Here is a 12,206-nt window from a genome sequence, read left to right as displayed (position 1 = left end):
CTAAATTTTATTATCTTATGTATTTAATAAAATTTTAATGCATATTGTATGAAAATATTATTACGATTTTAGCTTGGCACGATTACGGATAACACCTAAACCTTCATTAAGTCACCTCATATGAATTTATTTGGAACATAGCTACCAAAATGTTGTAGAACAATGTAGCTAGAAAATCGACCCAGAAGGCCGAAACACACTACATAACATAGAAAGACGCAAACAGTGCAGCATTAGCTTAGATTTAAACTCCAGATAACATAAGCCCGTATACTACATCTACATACATATTCAAACCAGGCCAGGAGCATAGAATTAAAAGCCTACTCATCCTCCACAACAACGCTTATGAGACCTTTGTCAAGCATATTGTAGAACTCCCTGCTTCTCTTCTGGTTATTCCAGTGATGCATCTTCCAAAGCCCTCCGGCCATGAGGCCAAGTGTTATCCCGATCATAATCTCCTTCACCACGCTTGGACCCTGGTACGCAGCATGTCCGATCTTCTGAGCAGCACCCATTCTGTTCTACAGGATCCACGTGAAAAACACAATGAGCATAACACAAAAACTCCAGTAATTAACAGAAATATCATAAAAGCACCAACTTCCCTCACCTCAAAAACATCAGTGAACAGTAATTAACATAAAAACAGTGGTTTGATCATAAACAAAACACACTATGCTAAGACTTCTACATTTTAGTACCAATAAAACAGTACCAAGTGCACTTGACACAGATTCGGGATCACTAGAGCCATCAAAGCTAGAGTTTAATTACCGAAAATAGTCCATGACATATACGAGGCACGAGCATAATAAAAAAAGGGAAAAACACGGTATTGAACATGAAGAGCAACAACATAGAAAACCTGACCATAAGAACCGTATATGCTGGTACTAAACAATAGTAACAACTGAACAAGCCATTTCACCATGTAAAACAAGGAAAAGAAACAGAGCAAATTAGACAAGGAGGTTATTAATTTGCATACACATAGAAAGAGAAGATACATAGCTATCTCAACCAAATGGAACGTTATAACTTTTGGGTGTTCGTTACTACTTACTAACATGTATATGTGTATGTTCTGTGCGAAAAATATAGATTTTACAGAAAGGAATACCTGTGATTGCTATCTGATGATCAGAGAGACGGAGAGAGAGGGAGGTGTGAAAACAAAGTAGTACAAGTCTGCAGGTTATGATACTGAGACTGCTGCCCCCTTTTAGAACTCTCGCGAAGCACCCCGACTCACCAGGGTCGTGCCATAAAATTAAATAAAATCCCGAAGTAATAATTTTTAAAAAAATAAATAAATTACTTTTGACATCTTGGTCAAATTATTTGTAATCTATATTTTGTATTTCTATATATTAAAAAGGATCAAGAATAAAAAAATCTGAAAAATACTTGTGAAATTATCTAGATCCCAGTTTTATTAAATTCTGAAACTATCTCTTTCTCTGATTCAAAATAGTTAGTCCATATTCACTTAATTCATTAGACATATTTGACGTCATAAATGAACAATTAGAACCGCGACGACTATGATCACCAAGTCATCGGTTTGGATTAGAACCACGGTGACTATCAACAAGTTATCGGTTTGCGTTAATTCGCAAGTAGACGAAGAATTCTCTACTTCCATTTCATTGACCATGGAGCATACCGAAGTATAATACAGTATCACTTATAAACATCATTGTTTGTATAGAGAATTGGATTATAGGATTTTTTATTATCTTAATTTTATTGTCCTTATTTATTATTCATTTGAGATTATGTTATGCATACACATTTATATTAATAAATTATTATTAAATATTTTTGTTATTTTCATAATGTATAAATAATACCAGAAATAAGCTAATGGTTCCAAGAGTTCTGTCTAGTGGTTCGATTCTATGTGGAACATGACCCTAAATTTATAATGTCATTCAGTTTATGATACTGAATCAAAGAAATTTTTGTATCGGTTTTTATATCTGAAAGATACAATTCATCTAATTCATCTGACAAATTCATCTAACAGTAGGCAGAACCCGAAAAGAGGAAGAGATATTGCTACAGTTTTTTCTTCTACCCGATTGTTACGTACAATGTAGAAGTAGTTGAAATCTACGATGAGAAAGGACAAGAAGCAATTAAAGAAACGAAAACACACTCTTGAACCCAAGGCAGGACTCTGCCTCCCTGATTTCACCCATTGTTTGAGAAAAACACCTTTGCCTTTTCGGCAGAACCGTGGAGTAATATTGCTTCATATCACTTCCTTGGCATTGAAGTTCCTTCTTTGCTAGGCAACTCTCAGGAGAAGGGATTCTGAATGGCGTCTCAAGAACAGGAAAATTTGTAGCTTTTTTCCGTATGTGTTCAAAAATTCTTTCCCCAGCTAAAGCTTTGGATGTGCTCTCTTCAGGTGCAGGATCAAGCAAATCTTGAAACAAAACAAAAAGAGATTATGATTTCATAGACATGTAACAAAATGAATAGAAGACTCATGATCTAATAATTTACCTGCACTGCTAGTGGCATCAGCAGTATTAATGTTGCATTTTGAAATCAGATCTTTATCAACCTGTCTGCTTTGTTCTGCTTTCCTTGGTTCTGCAGGACTAACTGAATTCCAATGAAAATTACTCTCATCCATGTCGTCCAATACTTCTATGGCACTATCAAGTTCTAGCTGTCTCTCACGATTGCGCTTTCTGATAAGTGTCAAGGTCTCTAATGAAGGAGAACACTGGGGGTCAACATTTGATGCGGCCAGTATAGGTAAGCTTTTGGCCTTCTTTCGGATGTGATCAAATACAGTTCTTTCAGTTATGATTTTGCAGTCATCGTCTTCAACCAACATAGCAGTTGAACCTGCATTTGTTCAGTGCATCAATACTCTAAAGTAAAATAGATAAGAAGAATATGGCAGAATGCATAAATTTGTACCACAAATTTTATCTTCATCTATATCTTCATCAACAAGCTTAAAACTGGGCATCTTACTTTCTTCGAACTCTTCATCCAGAAGGTTGAAGCTTGGACTGGTCACAGAAAGTCATTTTTTACAAAATTATGCAAGCCAGGTCACGTTAGCAACTTAGATGCTGCATAAAATAGATTAGCTACGATAGTAGATATAAACACTATAAGCCAACTGGAATTGATACCGACACGTAATCTATATCTGCTATAGATGCCTTTTTCTGTTCTGCTGGAGGAGGGAGTCTACCCTTGTTGTCATCTTTAATGACGCACATATCCTTGGTATGAGCAATTGATGAAATATGCTTCATTCCATGTTTATGTACTACATTGGAGCCACTTTCTTTCATCAATATAACCTTCTGATGAAGATCAATACCAACTGCATCGACATCAGCACGATTAATCGAGTTGCTATGACACATGATTATTAAAGAAATCTATGCCAATTTATTTAGAGAGTTTACGGAAGTCCTCAAATATCAGATCTGCCTTGACAGTAAGTTTTCCTTGCTGAGGAGGGCTTGACAGTAGAATTGTTGCACTATATGGGCTGCGAATAAAAAACACAAACAATAACAAACAAACAAACAAAAATCTGAAATTTGATCATAAGAATCAATATTGTACTATAGAATAAAGTCTATTCGCATTGTCATACCTCGGGAAGTCATCCAGTCTGCAGCATAAAAATTAAAGAGTCATCAAATTAGCCAGTCATAACTACTTATCACAAACTCAACCAAACACCACACACAAGTAGAGAGGATAGGTAAAAAGTGCTGATAAACTAGTAGATCTCTATGCTAACAGCTGAAAAATAGTGAGGATTTGACAACCATTGCTTAAAAGTAAATCCTACAAAAACGCCTCAAGCGCTCTTGATCTGACCGTTTTAAGCATCAAGGGTAAAAACTTACAAGAAACTATATATGAATTTTTAAGCATAATTCATAGGTCATCCAGAAAATGAAATATAATGGTATTGCAGAGATTCCTTAATCCTTACTATTACTAGATATCATCTTTGACTCTTAAAACGAAGCCATCAATACCTTATTTTCTCGTGAAAGATGATCAAGTTATCTTCTTCAACACCAACAACCTGTAACAGCAAAAACATTTTCAATACAAAAATGAATACATCTAAATCTTTGAGATGCTTTATATTAGAAGGTAATAATGTGACCACATACCATATCAGCATAATGTCTCTTGGTGAACTGTAGTGACTGCAATAGTCTAGTCAATGTTATCACTAGCTTGGACTTTCCTTGCCTTGGGCAATCAGTCTCCTCCATCTTCATCTCAACTTTTGCAGGTAGTGACGACAATGATTCCTTAATATGGTTACCAAACGGGTACTTGCGACCAGTGACTATCTCTATTTTCCTCGGGTCGGCTTCTGAAAGGGTCTCAAATGACCTAACCCCCATTGAAAGTAGTGCCTGAGTAGGAACATAATGAATTGCAGCAGTGAGGAGTCCACGCAAATATTACTAGAGTAAATGCATTTTTCAGGATGTAACCTTTGCAGTCACCATCCCAATGCCAGGTAACTGTTTCAGCAAGTACGGACTGTCATCCCAAAGTTTTTGATGTAAACATTTGGCTAGAAGGGTTGAATTAAATGCTCCTTTGTAGTTCTTTTTGTAAAAGAAATACTCTTTCATGCACTTTGCGATTCTACAGCCATTGGAGCATACCGAGTTCATGTCCTAGAACATTTCCAATTTATTCATTAATACAAAGAGGGGGACAAAACGACATATATTTTGTGAAGCACACATGCAACCGAACCTGACTCATGGATAATTCGTGGACCAAAGGATCCCCAGTCAAGCAGTCATTTGCTAAAACAAATATTTTTTCTTCTCTGGTCTGGATACGTTTTTTCTTTTTCCCCTTATCACCAAGGATGTGAAAGCGAAGTCGACCATCTTTATCAGTATTTATATCATTCAGGATCTTCTTTTCATTGCGTCTGAGCTGGATCCCTTCATTTTTCAGAAAGAAGTCAGTTAACAGTTTATGTACAAAGATCACAGCAGGATATAAGATCGTACATGCAATTTCCTCTGCCCGGCACACAATATGAAGTGCATCTTCGATGCTGCAGCTTGAAGGAGCCAGCATAATATGTTTCATTGTGTCAAATTTCAGATAATACTTGGTCATCAGTTTTCCTGGCTCTGTTGAAGAGAAACACTACGGTTCATATCAAATTTATCGAATTCTGCTCCATTCAAGAAGTGATTATGGCTTAACCATACCAAGGGGTTTTAAGAGGAAACCGTCTTCATCAGTCCAAATCATATGATACTGTGACAACTCGTTAACTTTCTGAACACAGATCTCTGACAAAACAAAAGTATCTAGGACTTGAGAATAAAAAATAAAAATCACAAAAACTTTACAAGTGAATCTGTAACATACCTTGTAGATGCTTCTCAATACGGGTAGTAGGCATCCCTTTTTGTATTGCATAGTTTTCAGGACACTAATCATGCACCAAAAACTCTTAGAAACATAACTCCATGAGAAAAAATCTGGAATATATACACATATATATGTGTGTGTGTATATATTTACGGCTCAACAGCTCACTTGACTTGCCTTTTTCATCCTTACATATAAGTATGAACATTTCATCCATTCTATTGCTCTTGTTATATCTGATACTGTCAGCTGAACTATCTCTGCTGTAAGATGTTCCGTAATGCACGAAAGCAATCTATAAGAGAGCAACCGATATACGTCACTAGTTACATGTGAGGATAATATAATTTTCAAATTTCTTAAAATTATAGAAAAATAAAACAAGGTAACTTATGAGTTAATAGACGACGTACTGAGATTCTACAGTTTCACATCCATTCAATAGGTTCTCATACAAGTGTACCTAAAATTAAAATGATATAGCAAATGGCAAGATTTCAGTAAGTATAAGTAATTTGAAAAAAGAAATCAAATTTCTTAATGTATGCCAAATCCACTCCATTATAAGAATATATGGGTACAAAGCAACAAACAAGATAACAGGAGTGAAATGACAATTTATAAACCCGTCTACTTTAGCTTTAGGGTATACTGCATATTTCCTGAACTTTCCGGTCTAGCAACTTCCTGTCTTATGAAACTAAAGTGAAAGGACAATATGAGTAACTAAAACCTACAAAGCAGCCAAACACATTATGGGCAAGTGGCAACAACATTGATGTGTGTGGGAAGACCAGAACATGTTTAATATGTGTAAACAGTTTTGTATAGACAACTAGTTTGGCACCAAATTAGAACCCCGATAAGAAATGGAAATACAATTGAGTTACATTAATATCCAGAACTAGTTCTGCATATTCCACCGTTACCTGGACTCTTCCTTTTTCCTCAAGTACCCATAGCAGACACTCGGACATGGTATGGACATTGGGAACTTATATTAGACCAAAACCATGTAAAATTAAAAGAATACTGCTAAATCCAGCACTTGGACACATATCTATGAAGCTGTGTTGGACACTTCCAGCCTAGTCCAGGTAACAAAGGCATATTATACTATCTTCAATACGTACAAGTCCATGCACATGCGGAATATAGGATAAAAACCAGTACACATGTCATACCTAAACACATAGGTTCTTATTATGATATTTTGGAAGAGATATTCCGTACCGTTTCTCTTCTTGTCATAATAATGACCAGTCCTGTATCATCGAATGGTGGACGACCTGCCCTCCCACACATCTGCAAAAACAGTAGTATAGTTTAACTTGAAATAAAAAACATTAAAAAAATCACCTTAATGTTAATGGACAAGGGTTCTTTTAGTACTTGTGGTAGCATGTATATTTTATCCATAACAGCCATTAAGTTCAATTTAATGTTCCAGTATTAAATTTAAGAAAGAAAGAAAAGAAAGCACACCTGAAGTACCATTGATCGATCATATTCCAAGTAGAGGCCTTTCTCCTTGTTGCTGGGGAAAAGATGTATTAGTTCAAACTTCAAAGGCACATATCAAGAACATAAACATTACAAAAAAAGTTAGGAAATCAATTAACATACAAGTGTTGTGTAGATTTAATTATCACTGTATGAGCTGGAAGATTGATTCCATGGGCAAGAGTATTTGTAGTGCACAAAACTTGAATATCCCCACTAAGAAACAGACTTTCGATAAGGTTACGATCCTTCGCTGCAAGTCCTCCATTGTGATAGCCGACTGCAACCGAATATTTTTGGGAAGTGCTCTGAGCAACTTTGGTGGTTTTTAAGCAAGCAGTCACTTATTAAAGTTATAAGTACATAGTTCATAGAAGTACAAATCATCACTTACCACCATATAGGATATATGACTGCATCTGTTTGTCAGTGCAGGATAGTGAAACTTCCCTTAACCTTTCCAGTTGTTCCCTGTTTTTGATGAATGGATTAGAATGACCAAAAGTCATTGCCATCTGAGCTAGCCGTTGTGCTGCTTCTTGTGCTCCTTTTCTAGTGGAACAAAACACTAGTGCGGATTTCCCTCTGGAATATTGCATGAGTAGATCTGCAAAACAGGTTTATTGTTCAACCATTTTCAGGGAGAACAATAACTTATATGTAGAAATCTGCATATAAATAAAGATTAAAAGTAATGTCCCTACTCACCGAATATATAGTTCTGAAGGCGCTGAATATGGAAAAAAAGAGCAAATCATCAGGAAAAAGAATGAATTGTTGGAAGCATTTGCAATTTAACTTTATGTGTTCAGAGCATGTTAAATAAAGCAGAGAGGGTCAGTATATACCTTTTCAAATAAGAAGTCATTCTTCGCCGGGGTATAGCCTGCAAGCAATAGTATGCAATAGTAAACAGATAATCCATGCACTTAGATATCCGAGGTCCTCCAAAGCAGGTAACGTATTGAATAAGATATTTCATAAGGTGAAGCTCCAGATCAAAATATCACTGTTTACACTATTTCTGTCGAAGTGGAAATTTCTTTGGTTTAATGAATTACTAAAAAATGTTAAATTAACGAACTCTGATATACCAAAAACTTTGGTCGTCAGTTTCACAGGTCTCATTTCTTCTCCAAACCTGCAACAATAGAAAAAAGGCTATTTAAATACACAGTCAAATATATTACACACACACACACACACACACATATATATGAATCCTGTTTTGGAATCATTAGCTTAAGTGTGGGTTGTCATGAAATATTACAATCTTTGCATCTTATATATCATATGTGGCTTTACACTACACAGCTCATTGCTTCTTTCCGCACAATTTCAAGAAAGGACAACTTCAGGAAGGAGCTTCGTTGGTGCTCAAAGTTAGCAGAGCATGTACTAGAAAGCGTATGGACAGGAACGTTTATTCAGTGATTGCATCCCACAGTACCTTTTGATCCCCTGGACTGGAACCATTAGCCATTCAGCTGCAAAAGTTCATGTCAAGTTTGTAAATGTATGTGTTATTATCATGCTGAAGAAACTAAAATGGATAAATGAATACTAATTCACAGAACTGTACTTTACCAACGTCCTCAATATTTGGAATAGTGGCAGAAACAGAAAGAAAACGGACATGCGCTAACACACTAGATTTCATCTCAGGATTACAAGAGATCATTTTTAATCTGCTGACAATTGCCTCTAGAGCTGCTCCACGGGGATCATTCAGTAGATGAACTTCATCAATAAGTACCAGTGCTATGTCACTAAAGAAACTGAGACCACCATCTTTTATGCGATACCGAGTCACAGCATCAAACTTCTGATAATTGACATACCACAATATAGTCATTGTCCAATATCCAAATTATAAATTAAAAACTGAAAATATATTTGCATGAATATATCTACATTAACCTCGGGAGTGGTCAGTATTATGTCAGCTTCTTGTATAGTTTTTATGTTGTAAAACTCATTGTCACCTGTCAGTTCCAAGCAATTAATTCCCCAAGAACCAAGCTTACGATCCCAATCCCGAAGCTTCTCTTGAACTAAAGCCTTTGAAGGGGCTATATATATCTTTACAAACAGAGAGGCGGACAAACAAAGTAGATACATTACAAATTAAGAAAATTTTGGGGATAAAAATCTTCAAAAAGAACTGGAGTCATCAATATGTAATTTGTGTAAGATTTCTGACTGTATGTGAAAGTATTGACAATAGAACATCTTAAGATGATAATAGATTAACACATGTAAGTTATCTATCAGATAGTTGAATCATTTTTATTTAGGACAGCCAAGGTAACCCTCGTTGTTATCCTTATGGTTTCTGAACATGTTTGGTAAAAGAAGCTATAAGATCAGACATAGGTACTACTAGAGGAAATTATATGTAGCCATTAGGTGAGAATCATACTGTTTTCAGAGTCCCCTTTACATGATTAAAGACTCCCTCTGTAGAGATGAACTTTGAAAGAAGTCTTAAGATGCATAGTTCAAACAGCACTGTTTTTCCACTTCCAGTTGGTGCTGATATAACCATGTTCACATCGGAAAGAAAACAAGCAGAAAAGCATTCACTCTGGAGAGAATTAAAGTATCTGCACACACACAAAAACACATCTATATAAGCACAAAAGAATTTGCAGAGTTTCAAAAGTAATCAGTTACAGTACCATATAAAACACGGCACATTCTAACTTATTCTTTTCTAATGTACACAACAAAATACTACAGAAATGAGAGAGTTCGGCTAGAGTATTGACATGCCACCGCTGAATTAATTTGTATCTATTTATTGTATATAAACCTTGCACTTACTCCATTGTTTATAAGATGTAAAACGAGCCCTATATTATGTCACCACTCATTATTAGGCACCACATCCATAGTAATTTTTAGTTTCTTATACCATAATAATAATATTTTTTTTCTCTTAATTCTTTGCCAATGTCTGCTCACAGAGGCTAAACTATAACACGGAACATCTTGGATAAAAAGTTATTTAGCATCCAAGTAACTTCCTTTATTATCATTTTTATTTTGTTTTCCTAGGTGGATCTGTGCAAACTGTGGGAACAATGCCTTCTTTTTTTTTGCTATATGGAACAATGTTTATTGTACATAAACTAGGAACTTCTGTAATGCATCACCGGTAACATAGCAGGCACAATAGTGATATACTCAAAGTATTTGTTCTGAGGATTGAACTTAACTAGTGAACTTATAAAATAGTCTTATTTCCATTTATGTTTTAACTTTATTTATATGAATTCCATTGGAAGGAATGACCAGGTCTAACTTTACAAATATAGAGTACTTTGTAACTTTAGATAAAAATTTGCAATTGTATTCATAAATATGTGAAAGAGTTTGATTAAGGAAAACAATAATAAGCACCTGAAATTGAAAGTTGACCGTAAAGGAGCAGGTAAATCTGAGACTGACTTGAGTCCATAAGAGTCCATTAAGAGCACTTCTGGTGAATTCAGGATTTATAACTGAAATTTATCTTCTATCTGTGCTTATAACAGACATCAAAATCAACTAATCAATTAATATATTGCACAACAGTCTACAAGCAATTCTAACGGTCCTCATCTATTCAGGTGCAACGACAACTAATTTGACAGATTTCTCTACATACAAGGCAGAAGGCACAAACAGTAAACTGATTTTTAAACAACATACCAGCTTTGATGCATAAGATCAGTGTGCGGCAATAACATATCTTAGCAATTAGCACGGAACATGGAAGAGCTTCAAGTTCATTGAATATATAAAATATTAAACAAACACAACATATCTCGCTCGGAACAACACACATTGGCAAAATCACAAAAGAAATGAGCTAGTAACAAACAACTGACATGAGCTCATCAAATAATGCAATTGCAAAACTAGATGTCTACAAGTAATTAACTCTAACATTACGATTCTAATCGACAAATTCAGAAGAAGAATATTCAAATTTGGTAATAATTGAAGCTTGTAGAATACAATCGCATCATCTCAAATCATCTCAAGCGTGATTCAAAACTTGCGATGCAGAAAGACTAGAAAAAACACGCGTCGCACCTTTTCTATTGCTATTCATAAAACTTTTGCAATTTTGATTATCAACTGATTTGCTCTTAAGACCACAAACACACACACGCAAATCGCGACTGTGCTGAAAATTGTACGGATATTTGAAAAATAGGAGTAATTCGCGTACTTATTGTTCTTTAATTATCTGTTTACATTAGATTTGATCGAGAGAGAGTATATAACAAAGATAGATAGAGAGAGAGGGAGAGGGAGAGGGAGAGAGAGAGAGAGAGAGAGAGAGAGAGAGAGAGAGAGAGAGACCTGTTAGGAAAAGGTGCGATCGCTTGCTGTGAGTTACAGAGAGGGAAATGCAGAAAACAGTAATGGAATTTTTTAGAAGATGAACACAAATGAAACTTACAGAGGGGGAGGGAGTAATGGAGCAGCAAACACTTTACTCTTGGCGGGAGGGAGAAATGTCTTGCTTTGCCAAAAAGTTAGTAAACAGTAATACAGTTAGGAATTTTGCTCTCAGACTCACCCGTATTTCTTTTATTTTTGTATTTCTCCGCCGAGCATTTTCAGGAATTAATATCAAAATGTGGAAACCGAAGCGTTCTTTGTACTTCTTCCCGTTACCAAAATTTTATTTTTAGCCATTCTTGGTCGTAATTTTATTTTTATTTTATAATGTGGCCTTTTTTTCCCCACAAAATTAAATGAGATGTTAATATTATTTTGACTCGGTGGATTCGATTCAAAATCGGAATAAATTGAATTGATCGAAAATGGAAATTCAATTATGTTGGATGGGCCCGATCTTCATAGAACAGACTTGACTGAAAAGAAATAATTCAATTTGATCTATATATAACCAAAATTATTTAAAAATACAAATTTATAATACAAATAAAATATAAATTCAAGATTTATCTTTAAAATCAATATACTTATATAAAAGAGAAGCGAGGGGCGTGTAGGTGGCGCCTCTCACATCGCTCCGTTCTATTTTTCTAATCAATCAATATACTTATATAAAGGAGAAGCGAGGGGCGTGTATGTGGCGTCTCTCACATTGCTCCGTTCTATTTTTCAAATTTTCTGGAATTTTTGGATGAAAAATATCAAAAATTAGAACTGCCTTTTTTAGTTTTGGGTATATTAGAGCCATGTTTCAGAATCTGATTTTGTTTCAGATTATTTATGAAATATAGTAGTTTGAAAATTTTAATCGGATTTTGTTTCAG

At 35.2% G+C, this 12,206-nt stretch overlaps 2 protein-coding genes across 11 annotated transcripts; both read right to left on the bottom strand.

The window, feature by feature from the left end:
* Positions 1 to 102: 102 nt before the first annotated feature.
* Positions 103 to 1,266, bottom strand: LOC108226710 (putative cytochrome c oxidase subunit 5C-4). Of its 2 annotated transcripts, none has more exons than XM_017401705.2 (2): positions 1,127 to 1,266; positions 103 to 527 (listed from the first exon to the last, which is right to left on the bottom strand). In XM_017401705.2, exon 2 carries the CDS (start codon positions 519 to 521, stop codon positions 324 to 326), a length of 198 nt encoding a protein of 65 aa, XP_017257194.1. In that variant the 5' UTR covers positions 522 to 527; positions 1,127 to 1,266; the 3' UTR covers positions 103 to 323. The 2 variants fall into 2 exon arrangements, with proteins under 2 accessions (XP_017257194.1, XP_017257195.1); XM_017401706.2 differs by having other exon boundaries at positions 103 to 522.
* A 657-nt stretch (positions 1,267 to 1,923) lies between these two features.
* On the bottom strand, positions 1,924 to 11,507 carry LOC108225025 (DExH-box ATP-dependent RNA helicase DExH17). 9 transcript variants are annotated; one of them, XM_017399821.2, is made up of 28 exons: positions 11,381 to 11,507; positions 10,330 to 10,448; positions 9,347 to 9,530; positions 8,845 to 9,006; positions 8,512 to 8,749; positions 8,375 to 8,411; positions 8,019 to 8,065; positions 7,773 to 7,810; positions 7,633 to 7,654; positions 7,319 to 7,531; positions 7,048 to 7,204; positions 6,907 to 6,958; positions 6,655 to 6,726; positions 5,835 to 5,884; positions 5,599 to 5,716; positions 5,419 to 5,482; positions 5,256 to 5,339; positions 5,049 to 5,174; positions 4,783 to 4,979; positions 4,512 to 4,700; positions 4,179 to 4,430; positions 4,038 to 4,087; positions 3,644 to 3,661; positions 3,450 to 3,535; positions 3,172 to 3,364; positions 2,947 to 3,041; positions 2,521 to 2,871; positions 1,924 to 2,440 (listed from the first exon to the last, which is right to left on the bottom strand). In XM_017399821.2, the coding sequence occupies exons 2-28, from the start codon at positions 10,395 to 10,397 to the stop codon at positions 2,148 to 2,150; spliced, it is 3,456 nt and encodes a 1,151-aa protein (XP_017255310.1). In that variant the 5' UTR covers positions 10,398 to 10,448; positions 11,381 to 11,507; the 3' UTR covers positions 1,924 to 2,147. The 9 variants fall into 9 exon arrangements, 7 of the variants coding, with proteins under 7 accessions (XP_017255310.1, XP_063936553.1, XP_017255307.1 ...); XM_064080483.1 differs by having other exon boundaries at positions 2,521 to 2,847; positions 11,281 to 11,477; XM_017399818.2 differs by having other exon boundaries at positions 11,281 to 11,476.
* Between the last annotated feature and the right edge of the window lie 699 nt (positions 11,508 to 12,206).

Source organism: Daucus carota, chromosome 6 (assembly GCF_001625215.2).
Source record: "Daucus carota subsp. sativus chromosome 6, DH1 v3.0, whole genome shotgun sequence".
NCBI classification, from domain to species: Eukaryota; Viridiplantae; Streptophyta; class Magnoliopsida; order Apiales; family Apiaceae; genus Daucus; species Daucus carota.
This window is presented reverse-complemented; position numbering and strand designations above follow the sequence as displayed.